Source organism: Hemiscyllium ocellatum, chromosome 15, assembly GCF_020745735.1.
Source record: "Hemiscyllium ocellatum isolate sHemOce1 chromosome 15, sHemOce1.pat.X.cur, whole genome shotgun sequence".
NCBI classification, from domain to species: domain Eukaryota; kingdom Metazoa; phylum Chordata; class Chondrichthyes; order Orectolobiformes; family Hemiscylliidae; genus Hemiscyllium; species Hemiscyllium ocellatum.
In genome coordinates this window covers 46,126,419-46,148,536 of record NC_083415.1, presented here as the reverse complement: position 1 = coordinate 46,148,536, position 22,118 = coordinate 46,126,419, and the positions used below count along the sequence as shown (strand labels likewise).

General features: G+C 41.0%; 1 protein-coding gene across 2 annotated transcripts in view; it reads right to left on the bottom strand.

The window, feature by feature from the left end:
• LOC132822969 (disks large-associated protein 4-like) overlaps positions 1–18,123 on the bottom strand; it is a 222,005-nt gene extending 203,882 nt beyond the window's left edge. The window contains exons 1-2 of one of the 2 annotated variants that reach the window (XM_060836438.1): positions 17,166–18,123; positions 14,130–14,138 (exon numbers count right to left, since the gene is read on the bottom strand). In XM_060836438.1, the coding sequence (XP_060692421.1) occupies positions 14,130–14,138; positions 17,166–18,123 (967 nt within the window). The remainder of the gene's footprint in view (positions 1–14,129; positions 14,139–17,165) is intronic. The other variant, XM_060836439.1, reaches the window with a different exon arrangement.
• Positions 18,124–22,118: the final 3,995 nt, after the last annotated feature.

Sequence of the window (22,118 nt, the reverse complement as noted above, 5' to 3'; positions counted from 1 at the left end):
GGACAGTGTCAGGGTTGGGCTCCTGATGTTATCACACCAGGTTAGAATGTTGCAAGCAGCAAATAGCAACATGGGGGTGCCAGACACGATCCCTAAATGAGTAATTGAAAGACAGTTAAGGGTATAGAGGAAGCAACTGAGCCTGATTTGACTTGTCCCTTTGCATTTTTTAAGGAAGCAGTAAAGGAACACAGATGGGATGGAGAAGGAGTGGGAGTAGGATCATGACTTTGCAAACATTTAAAGGGCAGTAATATGGCAGTAGCTTTTGGTATTGCTGCAATTGGCACTTGTGCTGTGAGTGGAAAGGAATTGGGCAGTCAATGATTTGGCGTTGAGGTACTCCTGTGGAGATTAGCCTCCTGATGATGGATGTTTTCCCTGGGGGTTGGGTCATGCAGGATTTGATGGTGATTAGATGGCTCCTGGGGTTGCTTGCAGTCCTATGTCTTTCTGTACAGCTGTAGGCAGCATTACCAAAGCAAAGATTATCAGATTTAGACTCGATTGCCTGCAACCTGTACAATTTTAGTAGCTTTTAGTGGTTGAGTGGCAATAAAGGAATTTAGTTCTCATCATCCATAGGCTGTTTATGTTACTAATAAATCTTTGAACTTCCTTCAGTGAATTTAGTTGCTTCGATCAGTGGAGGGGCATCAATTTTTTGAAACTCATGGGGAGATTGAAGACAAGTTCCTGTTTAGCAAAGCTACAATGTTGAAGCAGCACAAATCATTCAGCAATTTGTGACAATTGAAACTCTTCAGGAGAGGATCTCTTCCTTGCCACAAGTCAGTGGGTTACTTCCACATTAGTAATGGTGTGTGCAGGAGCTGTATGGTCATTTTCCCAGAAGGTTCTGACTCTTAAGCTCTGAATTGACAAAATATGGCATCCCTTATTCCTGTAGCTGTGATTTGTTTCCTTTTTGGAATCGGTTGGTTTGCAGCAAAGCTGATAGTTCTTAATAACAGTACATAGAAGTGTCTGCTAATGTGTCTTCTACATGCTTTAAGAGTTTCACTCAGTATTGTTAAGACACTTATTAAAGTTTACAATTAGCAGTTACTTCATGCTCAGTGTGCTACATTAGAGGATAAGTAAATCAGTTCCATCCTTGTTCAAGTTTGGAAGAATGAGAGATGATCTCATTGAAACACACAAGATTCTGAAGGAGCTTGATAGTTGTTTCCTCTGACTGTGGAACCTAGAACACAGAGCTACAGCCTTAGGGTCCCAGGTTTCATATTTAGGACTGAGATGAGGAGAAATTGAATGTTTGGAATACTCCATCTCAAAAAGTTGTGAATGCTCTATTATGAAGCACATTCAAAAAAAATCACAAAACATATGGCACAGTGATTCAGGCTGGGGATAGAAAAGATTTTTTTCATTCTTAAGGAACCAAGATGTGGGGCAGTGAGCAGGAGGTGAAGCTTAGGCTAAAGATGCATTATATTGAATGGCTGATGTGATTTGGGCCATATGGTCTACCACTGCTCCAAGTTATTGTGCTCTTTCATTATGTCCTTGTTATAATTGTGAAGCAACTGACATACATATTGGCAACAGGTAATATCAATATTGTGAATATCCAGTTTATGGTTCACATTAATGGTTTAGAGGTAATTCTTTAGCTCTGGGATGATAAGAGGTTGGAAAGCTAAATAGAATGTTGAGTTTTAGAGACTTTCTGCCAGAAATGCCAAGTGGAAGATTTGGCTTCCGCCTGAAGTCCCAGTTGCCAGCTTTCAGCTGATTTGATTCACTCAACATGACATCATGAAATGGCTGAAGGCACTCATTACAGCAAAAGCTTGAGCCATGACAACATTCTGGCAATAATTCTGAAAACATGTTTCAGACTAGCTGTGCACTTGGCCATGCAGTTCCAGCACATCCACATCACTGTCAGCTCGCCAACAATGCGAAAAATTGCCTAGGTTTCTCTGCACACAAAAGGCTGGGAAAATCCAACCAGGCCGATTACCATCTTATAAGTCAACTCCTGATCATCAGCAAAATGATGGAAGGGTTATGAAGCAGCACTTGATAAAAGAGTAACCTGCTCACTGATTCTCAGTTTGGATTCTATCAGGGGCACTCGGCTCCTGACTTCATCGTAGCTTTGGTCCAAATTTGGAAGAAAGAACAAAATTCCAGAGGTGAGGTGAGAGTCACAGCCCTTGACATCCAAAGTATGGCATTTCAGAATCTCAGGAAAAATGCAGTCAATGCAAATCATGGTGAAAAATCTCTGACAGTTGGAGACAAAACCTGCACAAATGGTGATGGTGGCATTTCCTGGAGGTCAATCATCTCAGTCCGAGAACAGTAGAGTCATAGAGATGTACGCCCCGGAAAAAGACCCTTCAGTCCAACTCGTCCATGCCAAACAAATATCCTAACCTAATCTAGTCCCATTTGCCAGCACTTGGCCCATATCCCTCTAAACGCTTCCTATTCATACACCCAACGGGATGCCTTTTAAATGTTGCAATTGTACCAGCCTCTACTACTTCCTCTGGCAGCTCATTCCATACACGCATCACTCTCTGTGTGAAAATGTTGACCATTAGGTCCCTCTTATATCTTTCCCCTCTCATTCTAAACCTATGCCCTTTAGTTCTTGACTCCCCCATCTCAGGGAAAATACTTTATCTATTTATTCCATCCGTGCCCCTCATGATTTTATAAACCTCTATAAAGTCACCCCTCAGCCTCTGATGCTCCAGAGAAAACATCCCCAACTTACTCAGCTTGTCCCAATAGCCCAAATCCTCCAACCCTGGCAACATCCTTGTAAATCTTTTCTGAACCCTTTCAAGTTTCACAACATCCTTCTGATAGGAAGGAGACCAGAATTGCATACAATAATCCAAAAGTGCTGCAGGTTTTCCTCAGGTTATGCCTTAGACTTAATCATCTTCAGTTGCTTCATCATTAACCTTCATAAGGTCATAAGTGGGGATTGTGCTGATGATTGTACCATATTTAGCACCATTTATGACATCTCCAAATAATGAAGCAGTCAGTGTCTATGTACAGCAAGACTTGGGCAATATTGAGTTGCTGATAACTAGCTAGTACCATTCATGTTACACAAGTGCCAGTCAATAACTATCTCCAATAAGAATTCATATTCAGTGGCATCCTCACAGAATCCCCCACTGTCAACATCCTCAGGGGTATCATTGACCAGAAACTGCAATGGACCATCCATGTAAATATTGTAACCGAGGGAATTCTGTGGCAATTAACTCACCTTCTGTCTCTTTAGTGTCTGTCACCATCCACAAGATATGAGTCAGAAGTATGATGGGATTCTTTCAACTTATCTGGATGGGTCTAGTGCCAACAACATTCAAGAAACTTGATGCTATCCAGGACAAAGTAGCCCACTCCCTTCACCATCAATGCACATTAATGCACATTAGCAGCAGTAAGTACCACCTACAAGATGCACTGCAACAACTCTCTAAGCATCCTTTGATATTCTCTTTAAGTGGATTTAATTCCAGTTGGAATGTTCATTATCATTGGACAATATTGTTACTTTAAAGGAGGAATATAAACTAGGGTTCATTTTTCTGGTCAATTAGCCAGTGATCTCTGCAAAAATAAATATCTTTGAGTGAGGACAGGATCCAAATCAACTGTCGTATAGTCACATAGCAAACTTATACTCTGTGTTGTTTGTGAATTTCCAAAAATAGAGGATCAATCTCTCGGTACTTCTATGAGCAGTTGTGGGAGGTCAGTAAAGCTGCTCTCATGACTACTGCTGTTGCTGTGTATATTTTTGGAGTTTACTATGACCTCTAGTTTGCCATCTCTGGTCAGAGAGCAAGAGCATGGATGTCACAACCTGGGATAATGGTGATGGTAGTGGTGTGAATGGGTGGAGTTGAAGTTGAGTGTCTTGAACATTTAAGCCTTGAAACCATTGTGCCAGTCATTGAGTTACCCTGCGTGGGATAATGACTTGAAGGTGAGGCAGAAATATGGCAGAAATCAAACAACTCTATTGATTCCCATCAGCAGGCAGACAAATAGAACAACAGAGGCTGTTTAGGCAATACCCAACAGCTCTAACAAATACAGAAATCAGAGCTGATGACTGAAATTGCAACAACATCTTTCAAGGAAAACAAGATAGTAGTTCCATCAAAATGTGATGAGTAGAGGACAGTTACATACAAGTTATGTCTATAAATAAACTTAATCACAGTGACTAAAAACGCCAGTTTTGATTGACAGGAAAATCAGCCAAATATTTTCTATTCTATCTGGGAATAGTGACAGCACTATCTGCAGCCAATAACAATTGCATTGCTTGCAACTTCAATGCTGGTTCAGTTGCATGTTTGCCTCTGAATGACAAATTTTGGGTTCAAGTCCCACTTCACACCTTGACAGCATAATAGTCAAGACTGACATTCGAGTGCAGAGCTGTGAAATTATTGTTGGAGGTGCCATCTTTCAAATGAGATGCTTTACCTGAAGAGCATCAGAGGAGTTATTCCTGGAGTCCTAGCCAAAATATATTTCTTGATCAATATCATAACGAAAGCAATATCTGGTCATTGTCACAATGCTGTTTATGCGAGTTTGTTATGTGCATATCGTCTGCTGTGTTTCCTACATTACACAGTGACTACTTTTCAGGAAATACTTCATTGGCTGTAAAGTGCTTTGACATATTGGATGGTCAAGAAAAATGTTATATAAATGCAAGTCTCTTTCTTTCAAAGCATGCTTTGTGCTTCACACTATTGTCTACATTGCTGGCATATGTCGTACAGTGTCTGAAATCAAGGCATTGATTGAGGAATAAACCTCCAGTAATTTTTATTGCTTTTTAAATTCAGCTTTGTTTAAGGCAACATAGTTGGCAAGGGAATGGAATTAAATGTTTGAGGAAAGGAAAGGACAAAGGATAAATTAATTTTTGAGTTGAAATGAATTTGTAAATGAACTTGTATTTTTCAGCGACAGCCTCTGCTCACAAAATTTGCAAGTAAAAACCTTGTTCTTTTTAGTATGTAATGCAATCTATTTAAATTTCAGTGAACAGTAGCTCATAGAATATTGCTTTTTCAGCATTTGAAGTAAATTTATATTTAATGATGTTGAAAAAGTCTTGGGTGTGCAAATAGAAAATGTTCTTTTACTTTGAAAAATCTCAAAAATCAAAAACCACCAGATGCATTTTCCATTTGGGCACTTAATTTGGAATGAATGTTTCAGTCTGAACAGCTTGTTAATTTATTCATCTACAATGCTGTGATGCAAATTGGAATGTTAAATATTTGGAAAAGACCAAGGTTGGGCTTCTTGCTATTTTTATTACTGTAAATTTGCCAGTAAGTACAGAACTGTTCAAGAGAACAGGTTGCACAAAGTGTTGAGTGTAATATTGTCATGATTTATTTATTTTGGAAAAAATTGTAACTGCTTATTTTATTTTTCTATTGAAATTTTGATTCAGAGGAAACACAAATCTAATAATTTATGTGTAATTTCATAACCAGACACAAATTCATCTTTATACACAATGACATTTGGCTGCTTCTGGTTTAACAATTAGTTGACATGGAGCTAGAAGCTTATTTTTATTCTAGCAATTCTGTGTACAAGGAAAGTATATCAGTGTTTCTCATCTCTGGGATTCTCATGGTCTCAGTCTGGTCTCTCCAAATAGAGATCAGTTTGGGAAAGAAATATGCCCAAGACTCCACCTACTCCTATGAATGGGAGTAGCGATCATGCTGTGGGCTCTTTGGGGGCATGCTCCAGGTTTGTTTCTTAAAATATCACTGGACTGATTGTGGGGTTTTTCACCAACAGCACAGAGGTGTAAAACATAGATTGGAAACAGAAAGAGTTCAAAAGGTGAGATAATCTCCTTTACAATTCATCCTGAAATGCTGTACCATGTATAGCATCAATGTTCATTAAGGTGAACTGTGACAGTGCTGTGATTGGAAGGTGCAAATTACCCTTAATCAATATGCTTGTCAATTTGTTACTTCTGGTAAGTGGAAAACTGTCTAGTAAAAGGAACGAGGGATTTTAGATCGAAGCAAAGATTAGAGACACTGGGCTTATTCTCCTTGGAATAGAGAAAATTAAGAGGTTACCTTATTGAGGTTTTAAAAATTATGAACAATTTTGACAGGGTAAAGAAGGATATTCTGTTTCCACTAGTTAGCATGTCAATAACTAGGGGTCATAAAATTGTCAGCAGGAGAGTTTATTTTGATTTATTTACGTACAGTGGTACAGTGAAGGTAAAGTTTTGTTTTGCGTGCCGTACAGGCAGATCATACCATACAAAGTGCATTGGGGCAATAGAGCACAGCAAAAGATGCAATGTTATGGCTGCACAGAAGGTGCACAGAGAGTGAGATCAACATTAAATTTAAAATTTGAGAGGTCTATTCACAAGTCTAATAATAGCAGGGAAGAAGCTGTTCTTGAATCTGTTGGTACTTACTTAAGATTCTGTATCTTCTCCCTGAAAGAAGAGTTTGGAAGAGATTATCACCGAGGTGGGAGGGGTCTTTGGTGATGTTGGCTGCCTTCCTGAGACAGCGAGAAGTATAGATAGAGTCAATGGATGGAAGATTGGCTTGTATGGTGGACTGGGCTGTGTTCACAACTCTCTGTAGTTTCTTATAGCCCTGAGTAGATCAGTTGCCATACCACGTTGTGATGCATCCAGATAGGATGCTTGGAGTGAGATGAGGAGAAATGTCCTACTCAGAGGATTTGGAATGTGTTGCCTGGGAGAGTGGTGGAGGCAGATTTGATAGGAGATTTCAAAGGGGAATTTCAAGGGCTATGGAGATATGGCTGGAGAATGGGATCAGCTTGGTCGCTCTTTCAGCGGCTGGTACAGACACAATGGGTTGAATGGTTTCCTTGTATACTGTATGATTCTATGATCCAACTCTATAGAAGCACAAAATTGAGAATTTTTTTCTGGGTATCTATTAATCTGCCCACTCTGGACCTAACCCACCTCTTCAATTCTGCCTCGCACCTGTTTCCTCCAGTGGAAGGCCAATTTTCTAATCTGTGCATGGAACAAGGAAAGTCCCGTCTGCCAGCAGTCGCAAGACTGAGGTAGGATCATTATGGTGGGATTACTTCTGTCTCCTAATTCTCATCTATCGGTCTTGAAAATCAGGTGCCTGGTTTTTCTTAGTTTACTATTTTAGTTTATAGGCTTTGAGTGAGAAAGGCTGTGGGGTTTGAAGGTACAGGAGTATCTGCAAGAATTCTTATCAAGGCTCTGCTTTAGCCGAATTAAATAGAATTTAAAGCACTGTTCAAAAGAGCTTGCCTGCAATGCCTGTTTTAGTTTTACACTCCGCTGTCAAACGTATTGAACCGTCATGAACGCATATGATATTTCACTGGCAGCAGCGTGGATTTGTCTGCAACAGAAATGCTGAGCAGAAAAATACCCATTCGACAAAACCTTTGCAGCATTTTGTTATGATAATATATTTTGTTGATGTAAAAGGTTTGTCGACAGAAGAGTTTCTCTTTGAGCCTGATCAAAGGGCTAAATAAAATTGCAGGGTTGCACCTCCCTATTCACTGGGTGAAGTGGTACACTACACATATGGCCCATATTTCCCTGGACTAAAATAAATAATTCAAGGTGTTTAATGAATGGTTGCAAGCTACCAATGTGCACTGGAACTCCCTGAATAGAATTTCACAGGATTGCACTTCTAATACAGGAGGAGACAGTATTTTGACAAAATCACAGTGAGCTGGTACTGCTGTTCAACAGCTCCTGGCAACTGGATTCAGAGTAGCACCAAAATAGTCTGTTGCTGAAGAGTGTGCATATTAGCTGGATATTGTTTCACATAAATGTTACAGCATAGAAACAGAGTACTTGACCCAATCATCTCCTCACTCTTCTTCACCTATGAAAGTGAAATATGGAGATCAATATATCAAAAGAAGACAAAAGCATAAGAAATAGCCACAGGAGTGGATTCTTCAGACCCCTGAGCCCTTCAATATGATTGTGAAAGATCTGCTGCCTCAACTCCATGCCTTCCTCACTGCTTGCTGAATCTGCATGCTCGATCTCAATGGCTGATATTCAAGGACATCCAGGTAATTTTCTCCCATAATCATGGCTCCTCCACAACTGTAGTTGACAGGACACTCAACAGCATCCATACCATCATCCATGCTTCTGCCCTTGTTCTTTCCCATCACTCGCAGGGTGATCGGGTTCCCATTGTCCTCACTTTTCATGCCACCAGCTTTTGTATTCAAAGTACCATTCTCCAGCCGAACACAACCACCAAACATATCTTCCCTTCACGTCCCCTGTCTGCATTTCACAGGGATCGTTCCCTCCAGCACACCCTAGTCCATTCCATGACCATCAACACCACCTCCCCCCTTCCCATGGCACCTTCGCAGAAGGTGCAACCCCTGCCCCTTCACCTCCAAGGGCCTAAACAGTTGAAGCACCATTTCACCTGCACCTCCTCTAATCCTGTGTATTGTATTTGCTATACCCAACATAGCCTACTCTACATTGGAGAAACCAAGTGCAGAATGGGTGTCCACTTTTGCAGAACAGTTTGGGTTGTGCACAAGCATGGGCCTGATCTTCCCATAGCTGGTCATTTTAACACAGCATCCTGCTCGCATGCCCATTTGTCTGCCCTCGGCATGCTGCAGTGCTCCAGTGAATCAAACTGGAGGAATAACATCTCATCTTCAGACCAGGCACATGACAGCCTTCTGGACTTAATACTGAGTTCAACCTTCAAATTGTGAATCAACTCCCATTCCTTCCCTTTCTATTAGCTTTACTTGTTCCATTCTCTGTAACCGTGTTCCTTCTCCCTTCCCCCCACCCCAGTGGGACTGCTTGCTCTTTCCATTCAGGAAGTTGGACATACCATTGTTCTGCCATTCTCACATTCCAATCATTTAATCTGAACTATCAACGTCCTTTCTCCCCAGCATTCTACACTCCACCACCCTCATACCCCACCAAATATAGTGTGAATGCTGCCTCCTCTACCTTTCATTTACATATTTGTTTCCCCATCTTGTGTCTCCCCACTCAGGTTTCCACCCCTCCCATTCTAGTTTAAATCTATTGTCACCATACAAGTGAATTCTCTTGTGAAAATATTGGTCGTGTTGTGGCAGGGGTGCAACACATCCAGCTTATATAGATTTCATCTTCCCTACAATTAACCTTAATGCCTTAGGACTCTAAAACATCCCCTCCTACACCATTTCTCCACCTACACATTCATCTGATCCATTCTCCTATTCCAAATCTCACAATCTCAAGAACCTCCACAATATTTGTGTGATACAAGAATTCTCGTTTCACTTCTAAATCATTGACCTTTTCCCCTAAGACTGTACCCCCATGTTCGATGTATCTGGAGCAGGGCAATTAACCTCTCAGTGACAATTCAGTATCTTGTAAGTTTCAAAGAGATTACTCCTCATTCTTCTGAACTCTAATGAGTACAGGCCTAATTTACTTAGTCACCCATTACAGGACATCCCTCTAATCCCAGGAACCAAAATGGTGAATTATCCCTGTCATGTCTGCAAGGCAAGCACACCTTTCCTTGGAAAAGGAGATCGAAAGTGCACAGGTATGCGGTAACTGAATATAAATATTTCAAGACTTCCTTATTGCAGTCCACTTACAATGAAGATCTATATGCCCCATGAATTCCTAACTGTTTGATATACCTACTTGTTAACATTTTATGTTTCTTATGCAACGACACCCAAGTTCCTCTGAACATTAACAAGTTTCACACCTTTTAATAAGTGTTCTGCTTTTCTATTCTTATTGTCAAGGTGGCTTCCCACATCACACTCCATCTGCCAATTTGTTGCCCACTCCCATAACCTATTTACATTTCTTTTTCTCATGGATGCACCCAGTTTTCTCCGAAACACAAGTATGTTATTCACTGCACATTTTCCATGTGGTAGCAAATCCATTTTCTAGTACTCTTCAGGTAAACATGATTTTCTTGAATTTCTTGCTCAATTTATTAGCAATTAAATTTGTTACACCTGCTTTTACAGTCTATACAAAGTGCATACTTTCTCCATGTCTACATTATCAAACCTCCCCATAATTTTACACCTCTAGCATGACATTCCTCAGCCTTTTCTTCCTATGAGAACAGGTCTTGTCCGTTCGACCTTTCTTGATAGATAAACCCTCTAGGTACTTCGATCATATTATGAATCACTTTTGTACTTGTCCAGTGCCTCTGCTTCCATTTTACAATGTGGAGATAAAATGTACACAATACTCTGTTGGCCTTATCAATGTTTTGTGCGAGTTTAAAATTATTTTCCAAACTAACAATTGTGCCTTGTTCTGTTGTGCTTATTAAGTCTTATTAAGCTACTTTTTCTTAATCAAAGAACAATGATTTAATAATTTGTGGTAATAGGGTGGATCAATGAGGGTAATGCTATTGTGGTGATTCAGATGGACTTGCAGAAGATACTTGAAAAAAGCTCACTTAGAAGAACAGACAATTTCAAACTTATGCAATAAAAGGGACAGTAGCAACATGAACACAAAATTTGTTCAGGAATAGGAAACGGATAAGTTACAGCCAACGTTTTTGCAGACAGGAGAAAGTTTTACAGTAGAATTCTCCAAGTGTGAGAACCCCTCCTTTTCCTGATCCATACAAATGACTTCAGTGTGCAGGGCACATTATCAAAAATTATAGATGATACGAAACTTCAAAGTGTCGTGAACCACGAGGACGGTAGTATACAACTTTAAAAATAACACAGACATGTTGGTGGAGTGGACAGAGGGGTGGGGGAGTCCAAACTAGAGGGCATAGGTTTAGGGTCAGAGGAGAAAGATTTAAAAGATCTGAGGGGCAACTTTTTCACGCAGAGGATGGTGCATGTATGGAATGAGCTGCCAGAGGAAGTGGTAGGGGCTGGCACAATTGCAACATTTAAAAGGCATCTGAATGGGTATATGAATAGGAAGGGTTCAGAGGGTTATGGACCAAGTGCTGGCAAATGGGACTAGACTAATTTAGGATATCTGGTCAGCTTGGACAAGTTGGACCGAAAGGTTTGTTTCCATCTCTATGACTTTATGACTCCATGACAACTGTCAACTGAAATTTAATGCAGAGGGGAATTTGATGCTTAGGAAGCATATGGAGAGACAATACAAAATAAAGGATGCAATTCCAAAATGAGTGCAGAAGCAGAGGGATCTGGGTGTGATTTTAGGCACAGCATTGAAGGTGGCAGAATACCGGTGACATTTTAAAATATTTGGTATTTGGAAGCTTTATCCATTGAAGCAAAGAGTAGAAAAGCAAGGAAGTCACATTAAACATTAACAAAATATTTATTCAGCTTCAGCTGGAAAACTGAGTCTGATATGGACAACACATTTGAGGGAAAACGTGAAGGCATTAGAGTCATAGAGTCATAGAGATGTACAGCATGAAAACAGACCCTTCGGTTCAACCAGTCAATGCTGACCAGATATTCCAACTCAATCTAGACCCAGGTGCCAGCACCCGGCCCATATCCCTCTAAACCCTTCCTATTCATATACCAATCCAGATGCCTTTTAAATGTTGCAATTGTACCAGCCTCTACCACTTCCTCTGGCAGCTCATTCCATACCCTTACCACACTCTGTGTGAAAAGGTTGCCCCGTAGGTCTCTTTTATATCTTTCCCCTCTCACCCTAAACCTATGCCCTCTAGTTCTGCACTCCCTGACCACAGGGAAAACTGGCCAAAGAACTACAACAAAAACTGAAACACCTAGTCAGCGGATCCAAACACTCCATACAATCAACACAGGAATTCTTGGACATCATCAGGAATACACACATAGACAAAGAAGAAACTATGGTATCATTCGACGTGACGGCACTGTTCACATCAATTGACAAAACCCTAGCCAGAGAAACAATAGCCAACCTACTGGACATACATAACAGAACACAGGAGGCCGAACCTATCAACAAGGACGGCATACTTAAACTACTAGACCTGTGCCTCACCACACACTTTACATTCAACAATCAGATATACGAACAAATCAACGGAACACCCATGGGATCACCAATCTCGGGACTCATAGCAGAGGCAGTTATGCAAAGGTTAGAACATACAGCCCTACCACAAATCCAACCCAAACTCTGGATCAGATACGTCGATGACACCTTTGTAATCATCAAAAACACAGAAATAGAAAAAACACACCGAATGATCAACGCCACACTCACAGGAATACGATTCACGAGAGAAGAGGACAAGGATAGCTAACTCCCATTCCTAGACGTGTTAGTAGAGAGAACACCCAACGGAGAATTCACCACAAGGGTACACAGGAAACCAACACACACAGACCAAGTCCTAAACTATGAAAGTAACCACCCCAACACACACAAACGAAGCTGCATCAGGACACTATTCAAAAGAGCCACAACACACTGCAGTACACCAGAACTGCTAAAAGAGGAAGAGGAACACCTATACAAGGTATTCGCCAAAAACAGATACCCACGCAACTTTATCACCAGATGCCTAAGAGATAGACCACGGAACGAGGACATGCCACAACCAAAAGGATTAGCCACACTACCATACGTCAGGAGCGTCTCAGAACTGACAGGCAGACTACTGCGACCCTTAGGACTCATAACAGCACACAAGCCAACTTCCACACTCAGACAACAACTCACTAGAACAAAGGACCCAATAGCCAGCACGAGCCAAACTAACGTAGTTTACAAAATACCATGCAAGGACTGCACAAAACACTATATAGGACAAACAGGAAGACAGCTAACAATCCGCATCCATGAACATCAGCTAGCCACAAAACGACACGACCAGCTATCCCTAGTAGCCATACACTCAGACAACCAGGAACATGAATTTGACTGGGAAAACACTACCATCATAGGACAAGCCAGACAGAGAACAGCCAGGGAATTCCTAGAGGCATGGCATTCATCCACAAACTCCATTAACAGACACATAGACCTGGACACCATATACAAACCACTACAGCTGAAACTGACACCCGGAAACGGCAAGAACATCCATCAACAGACACATCGACCTGGACCCCACATACAAACTACTACAGCTGAAACTGACACCTGGAAGCGGCAAGAACAAACCACTATAAATACCGGAAGAAACATCAAAGCAGCGCTTCACAGGAGGCTCCAATAGCACTGATGATGTTCCCTAGCCAGGGAACGAAACGTTTGCAGCAAAAACTTCCAGCTCGGCGAACAGAACCACAACAACGGACACCCGAGCTACAAATCTTCAACCAGACTTTAAACAGGGAAAAGACTTTGCCTATTTACCCTATCCATCCCCTCATAATTTTGTAAACCTCTATAAGGTCACCCCTCAAAATTTGACACTCCAGGAAAAACAGCCCCAGCCCATTCAGCCTCTCCCTATAGCTCAAATCCTCCAACCCTGGCAACATCCTTGTAAATCTTTTCTGAACCCTTTCAAGATTCGCAACATCTTTCCGATAGGAAGGAGACCAGAATTGCAAGTAATATTCCAACAGTGGCCTAACCAATGTCCTGTACAGCCGCAACATGACCTCGCAACTCCTGTACTCAATACCCTGACAAATAAAAGAAAGCATACCAAACGCCTTCTTCACTATCCTATCTACCTGTGACTCCTCTTTCAAGGAGCTGTGAACCTGCACTCCAAGGTCTCTTTGTTCAGCAACACTGCTGAGGATCTTACCATTAAATGCATAAGTCCTGCTAAGAATTGCTTTCCCAAAAGCAGCAGCCCACATTTATCTGAATTAAACTCCATCTGCCACTTCTCAGCCCATTGGTCCATCTGGTCAAGATCCTGTTGTAATCTGAGGTACCCCTCTTCGCTGTCCACTACACCTCCAATTTTGCTGTCATCTGCAAACTTACTAACTATACCTCTTGTGCTCACATCCAAATTATTTATGTAAATGACAAAAAGTAGAGGACCCAGCAACGATCCTTGTGGCACTCCACTGGTCATAGGCCTCCAGTTTGAAAAACAACCCTCCACCACCACCCTCTGTCTTCTGCCTTTGAGCCAATCCTGTATCCCAATGGCTAGTTCTCTCTGTATTCCATGACAACTATCCTTGCTAATCAGTCTCCCATGGGAAACCTTGTTGAACACCTTACTGAAGTCCATATAAATCACATCTACTGCTCTGCCCTCATCAATCCTCTATAGTACTTCTTCAAAAAACTCAGTCAAGTTTATGAGACATGATTTCCCACGCACAAAGCCATATTGACTATCCCTAATCAGTCCTTGCCTTTCCAAATGCATGTACATCCCGTCCCTTAGGATTCCCTCCAACATCTTACCCACCACCGATGTCAGGCTCACATGTTTATAGTTGCCTGGCTTGTCCTTAGCACCCTTCTTTAACAGTGAAACCATGTTAGCCAACCTCTAGTCTTCCGGCACCTTACCTGTGACTATCGATGATACAAATATCTCAGCAAGAGGCCCAGCAATCACTTCTCTAGCTTCCCACAGAGTTCTAGGGTACACCTGATCACGTCCTGGGATTTTAGCGAGGGTGCTGAACATTTCCAGGGATGAGGAATTTCAATTGCATGGAAAGATAGAAGAATTTGGAAATGTTCTCCATGGAAAAAATGTACATTGAGAGGAGATTTGACAAAAGTATTCAAAACTGTGAGGGAATTAGACAGAGTGGATGGGGAGAAACTGTTCTTATTGGTGGAAGGATTCAGAACCAAAAAGCACAGACTTAAATTCCTTGTCAAAAGCAGGAATAGTGATATAAGGAAAAATGTTATTACAGAAAGAGTAGTCAGGATATGGAATGCACTACTTGAGAGTGTGGTGGAGAAAGTGTCAATTGAAGCTTTCAAAAGGGATTTGAATCATTATCTAAGAGGAAAATATCTGCATTGCTGCAGGGAAATGACAGGGATTCGGCATTAAGAAATTGTTGCTTCAGAGAAAAATCAGAGAGATGATGAGCAGAATGGTCTGCTTATGCACTGTAAATATTGATAATTTTATGACAGGTAAATATAACTTTGTAAATCTGGGACCTTGGAGATCTTTTTCTCCTCTTGCCCAGAAAAATCCTACTTTCCAAAACTATCAGTGGAAAAAGAAAATAAGTTAAAACGAACAAATAATTTAGACCTTATCCTACCCTCTGCATTTACTGAAATATTAAATATTTTCTCAAGCAACAGAAAAATATCATAAATATTCATTCATCAAGCAATTAATAATTAACAGCCTGCAGCAAACACATGGTAGTCTGAATTTCATTGGCCAGCCATGTTACTACTTCAGGTGCAAAGATAATGGCTGAGTTAAGATTATGAAGGTTTATGTTTTAGAGCACCTTGATTGAGTTGCAGCAATTGATGCATAAATACTATTTTTACATAAAAGTTTCCCACTGGACTGGAGAAATTAATACTGAGATTATACATCTGCTTTGTTCAAATTATATCAATGTGAAATCAATTGCTTTAGTGATAATGCATACAGCACTGTATGAATTTTACGCCTGTGTACCTTCTTTACTTCATAGGTGGCCTCCTGGTTTTCAGGACTTTTATAGCAGCTCGTGTAAAATCAGCACAAAATCATTGAACTACAGGGGACACAATCTCTATAAGATAAACGCAATGTCTTTCGCAATTGAAGGCATGTGCTACAATTTCAAATATTGCACAATAAGGGAGATGTCCAACCAGAGCGAGCAATCTTATAGAATGTGAATGCTAACTACCTTGGGAGGTAATTTTCAATTCAGGGTATGTGCACAAAACTAGCCATTACAGATTGTCTGAAATTAGCAAAATGGGAAAGTGAATGGGTTGTATAATAGCCAGTTTGTCTATTACCACCAGCTTCCACCATTTTCTAAATACAGAAGGAAACTCTTGGATTTGAAAGCTGGAATTTTATCCCTCTCCGAGTTGGGTGGTGGAGGGGTAGCATAAAATTGGGTAGGCTACCAGGGAGCCCAACATGCCCAGTGTCTACCTGCCGCTATTGAGATTTTATCAGAGGCAGGGTGGCAGCCCACTTCCCTTAGCCGGTTGAGGTGATACATGAATAACGAGCACTGCCCATGCCACCTGGCTAGACTTTCAGTTAAATCCTGCTGACTTTACGATTGGTGGAGAGTCGTGGTATTCCTGTTTGGGAATTCTTTGCCCGGCAGAAAGAGCCACCTCCTCTTGAACACCTTACTTCTGGCTTTGCAATTTCTGCTCTCTTGCCAAGGTCTGCTTGTCTGGCCTCTGTGTGGATACTTCACTTACTTGGCCTAATAACTCCCATTGACACACTTGCTTGGATACTGGCTGCAGTTCCAGTCACTGTTCCTAATAGAGTCGAGAACTGCTGGCCTTTTGATTGAAAGCAGGACATCCTCCCTCCCTAACATCCAAGAGAATTAAATGTCTGATGGCCCATAACATTTGGCAGAGTCTTCCTTTTGAAATAAAGTTTTTGTTTTTTGTGGGAAGATTGTCCCTGATATATTTCGGTAATAAAATTGAGGAAATCATCATGAGGGAGGCAGACCTATGTCATCCTTCAGTGGTATGCAGGTAAGAAGTTATTTCAGAGGACAAATTGTCACTCTTGTAACATGGCATGTTAATATTATTTTTGCACATTTTTAATGAAATCTTTAATTTGCCACTGAATGGTCTATTAACTGGATTAAATGGGATCGGTGCATAGTTATGTTTGAGAAACTGTGGAATGTGGAAGAAATTCCACTAAATGGCAACATCGATCCCCTGAAACCACACTACTGTGTATTGTTCTGAGTACAGTCTTAGCTGATTATTCCATATATTTGTCAGATGAGAGGTGCACACTAAAGATTGGATGGTGTTTGACAGTCTTTAGATTAATATTCATGGCATTTCTTAGATCCTAAGTGAAATATATAATATAGTATAAAGTACTGCTAAGAGTCGTAAAGCTGTAATTTGATATTTGCGAAATGAATAAAAGATATTGTGGAATTTGCTTGTGGAAGATTTGAAATAGACCTCACCCTTCAAAACATGTCACCTACCTTCAAGTACTGGGAAGCAAGATCATGATGATATGACTTGGATTTCAATAGTGCCTTGTCCATTGTAGCAGATGATTTTTGGCAAACTTCTCGAGACTGGCTTAAGGTCAGTGTGGACCAGGAACCCCTCTTTATGTACTTTGAGTCAGCATTTATTGGTATATTCACACAAGGTGAACATTTCAAGTCATTATTGCTCTTTGAAGCTTTAAGAGTATGTTCACTGATTGTGTTATATGCATTCATGAAGTATTTGGCAGGACCGTGGTCAGTGCGTCTCCCAAGTGTCATTAAACTCATCGGATTCCGGTAGTTTATGTTGTCATTATCCAGGTTATCATCTGAACTCCACCAGCCTGATATATTTGTTCTTGTTCTGCGTTTTGACTCCAATTTTCGGTCCTTGCTCTTGCTTCTCTTGCTCTGCTTGGAGTCGTCTGAACCATATTTGCTCCCATTCACACTTCCTTTGCCGGTGGCCTCAAGGGACTGAGACTTTGCAAAGAGCTTTTGCACAGAGTGCATGAGATGGCGTATCCGTCCAGGACTTTCAGCCCGGTGCTTGTTATCGCCCCTCTGGAATTGCAAAGTGTGGAATCCGTCCCTGTGAATAGGCAGCTGCTTCTCAAACTGGTCCAGCAGGTTAGCAGGAATGCGATTGATTTTGCTTGTAGAAGTATTGGGGGTGAAACTACAATCATCTTGCAGGTCAAAGTGTGAGTTATAATGGATCCTGGGGAAGGTGCTACTGGCAATCTGATTGTTCAACGGAAGGAGGCAGTCTCCCTGCAGAGTGCTGGTAGTTGGGAAGCGATGATGTTCCATTTGATATGTATCTGCTGGACTCAGCAGATAGGGATTCCTTTCTGGGGTAGTGGTTGGATACATTTGGTCACTTGTAGGTTCACAGTTGTCAGAAAGGTGACGGCTTCGATTGCCTCCTAACCCTTTCATGGCTGTCTTTGTTCAAATATCATAACTCTAGTTTTAGGAATAGGTGGCAGTCTTCCAGGTGAGCCTGCAGGTAAGGGCAACAACAAAGAAAATAAGTTGAATGGCCAACCTTAACTTTCTCATAACACCATTAAAATTTCAGACATTTTATTCCCTTCATGTTTCACAGTTCATTCATTTTCATTGTCTTTAGTTAATGTTAAGTTATAAAATAGTTTCTTAAATCAAGGTAACTGTTGCATAATTATGGAAATAGAAAAATACTCCACAGGAAAGGAAAGTAGGTGTTAACATTCAGCAACATATATTAATTGCATCTCAACATTGATGCTCCAGCAATTCTAAATTTCACTGAGGTGAAGAACAATGTTATTTAAATGTCAAGTGCAGGTTAATACAATGATTAAATTAGAAACTATTACACAGGTGACTTGCTACTATGTTTATCTGTACTGCGAAACCAAAGTTGTATCACACTGTCTCATTTCTTTCCCAGGTACAGGGCAATGAATTAAAGAAAAGCAAGACTCGGCATTCAAATTGCTTTAATGAAAGCCTTTGTGTGAGAAGGTCAGAGACCTGGAATTTTAAATGTGTTCAACTGCTTTTACATGCAGGTCATATTTTTTTGAAAGTCATTTGCTCTTCTTTCTGCTGGATGTTTTTCTCCACAACTCTCCAATGTCTCACACAATACTACCCATCCTCTTGTTTTCTTATTAGGCATTGAGGGATCAGACCAAGGTCCCTGGCACTTTGTTAAATATATGAAGTGAAACAAACTGAATTGCAAACTAACAAATTGATTTTGTTTCACATAATGTCTGAACAAGCAGATAATAACTGGTGAACTTCAATCAACTTCATAACATGGAAAGTAACTGATCACACTGCACCAATAAGCTAATGTTTTCATCGGTAACAAATAGATCTAAAATTAGTCTTCAAGATTTCACCTTCTAACTTCAACTCCAGATTTAGCCAGATTTTCAATTTGACCAGAAGCTTAAGATTCCACCACAGATTTTTCCCAGAACTGCACATATTGGAGTTTTATAAAACCCATTATTGTCTTCCAAGTTGTGGGCTCCTGGCTAATACCCATCATCCCCAATGTCACCACTTTAGTAGACCATCAACCTTGTACTAACTATCTCCCCTTCCCCAATCACATGAAGCCACTGTTATAAATATTTGATATGATTGCTTTCTATAATACCTCAACAAAGCCCCAAAAGTCTTACTCTTTCTTCAGCTGATTTGAATGGATCTAAGGGCTTATGCTGAATTCAACTTATTTCATAATTCTTGAAACATGCAACAATATAATTTCTCCTTGGTCACACTGTCACATATTTTGATATGTGACTGAGCCAGTATGGTCAATGAGTGGTGTTGATGAGACCTTGCACTTCAGAGAATTCTTGCTTAGCTTTCAGAGAAGTTAGGAAACTGTTGCTCCTCAGCTATTGGTCACTTAGTATCAGCCGTAGTTTTTAGAATGGAATGAGTAGCAATTTTCCTTGAACTAATTGTCATGGGAGGAGCTATTTCAGCTGTCGAGAAAGCTCTGAGGATTCCACTGCAGGAGATGCCAAAGGTCTGATTAACTTCTGGGTAAACTGGGAATCCACATTTCATTTGACCTGTTGGTGAGATGCCATTGTGGTCTATAAACAGGGTTTTGTGAGAATCTTTCTAAATTCTTCTTCAACCCACAGGTCTGCTCAATAGCTGCAAAAGGTGAGGCTGGTTAGCAATGCCCCTATTTGCTTTTGCAATATTTTGGCTTTTACTGTGCACAGTGATGATGCCACATCAGAGACATGAAGGGCTGAATGTTACCAGCCCTCAGGAGATAGGTTGGGAGATGGAAAGGTTGGTTAAAGGGCAATGCAAAGTATGGGAGTCTGAGATTTTTCTGCTGGCACAACCTTTTACAGCATGGACTCCGACTGGCAGCAAGTTGTGCCAATTAGGGGCTCATTTAAAAACCAAATCCCACCTCCTATTATTGGCAGTTTCCTAACCAGTTGTAGGCTGGGGCATCTTGTTTATGGCCACTCCTTAGCTCACAGAGGTGGCACAACATTTTAATCATCTGTTATTAATCCAACCTCCTAAAGCATGATTTCAGTGCTGAAAGAGGCCATTCAGCCTACGGTTTTTGGAATGAGGCTCAAACCTCCTTCTCCCCTTGGATAGTCCTAGTGGAAAGCAAAGACCATTTCAAATGCCACCCCATAAGACTAACATTCCACTAACCCTCAACCCATATTGACTATCCATTCTCTATTCCCTTGATCTCGCTATCCTATCCAAATGCATTCCTCACCCAGCTCTCTCCTCAATGACCTGACTATCGTCCTGTCTGACCTGACTATCTTTGACTTGACCACCCTTTGACCATCTGACGAACGCATGACCAACACCTGACCAAACTATTGCCTGGCCACACCAACACCAGACTATATTCCTAACCTGTTCCTGCTGTCTGACTACCTGACCTGACTACTCCCAACCTGACTTTCCCTACTGAACACATACTAACATCCCAGTCCAACCCACCTAATTCCTGATCTGAGTACTCATTCACCCATCTACACCCCTACATTCTAATCCCTTACAGCCTACCCTCCTCACTCATTAACCCCATTCTCAGTTATTCACCTCACCCACCTAGTCATCTTGCCTATCTAACCTCTCAAACCCCTACTTTTCACCCACGTAATTCCTTTCAATCTTACTCACTCACATACTCACTTACTGTTTCATTCACTCATCCATTCATCCAATCATTGACTCATTCATGAACATTCACAATGGACTTTTAAAGATACCAAATGGCAGAGTGCAATGACATTGCAATCATCATGGATGATCCAAGCCAAAGTCTGCAAAGTGTCCCTCTATCAAGCAATATTCACTGTAAAATCTGATGTGTACAGCAGGTCTTTTCAAAGTGCAGAGGTATTAAATATTTTTCATGTGGCTGTGTGTTTGCAGTATCTACCCTGGAAGAAAGCCTGTACAGTATCTGCAATACTGCTGAACAGCTACAAACATGTGCAAGTTCTCTCCCAGATCTGTGCTACATGTGAACTGCAACTATCCACTGGGAGATAGTGCAGCAACCGGTCTGTTGCCATCTGCCCTAAATTCTTTCATCTTTTCTGTTGTTTGACTTGTGCTCAGCACCACTTTATTCGCACAGCTAAAGCAAGGAACTAATTACATGGGCAAAAGTAATTCCACATCCTATTACTCCTTTCTCAGAAACAAGTGGGGGAGGATTTCAGTTTAAACCTAATTTATATCAATGACGTTTTGGAGACCTTGTGATGCAGTGATAGTGTCCCTACCCCTCAGCCTAGGTTCAAGTCCCCGGTCCAAGTAATAACATCTCTTGAGCAGGCTGAATAATCTATTAATGATGTTTTTTTCCCAACATAAAAAGGAACCTGCTTCAGCTGTATAAAAACTAATAGCTCATGTTGTCCAGTAAATTTAGTAAAAATCACTCATCGTCAAAAATCAGGCAAGCATCATATCTTCTTGACTGACTTTTATTCTTCTGTTCAGGTGCGAACTTGTCATCTTGGCCAGTGGCTATTCCCAAGGCCTGGGAGAGGACCTGTACAGCTCAATAATTCAAAAATGCTGTTTCTACGACACAAGATGTTAAGTCTGTTTCTCTTTCCACTTTTGGATTTTATTCCAAAAATACATTGCTGGCCCATAAAAGTGTAGTCACTTCAGCCTGCAGACCAATCAATGAGGACTATAGTTCCTTTGTCCAATATATGACAAAATATATACAGTAGTCCCAATGGGGTTACGTTCCAGGACCTACTGCAGAAGTGCGAAACCACAGATAGGAGCAAACCCATTCATTTAAATGGGAAATGAACCCACCCAGCAGCCTCCGGTCCCCAATGCTGGCACATTCCCCATAACGTGTTCGGGCTATGGTAAACCGTGGGTAAGTGAAACCA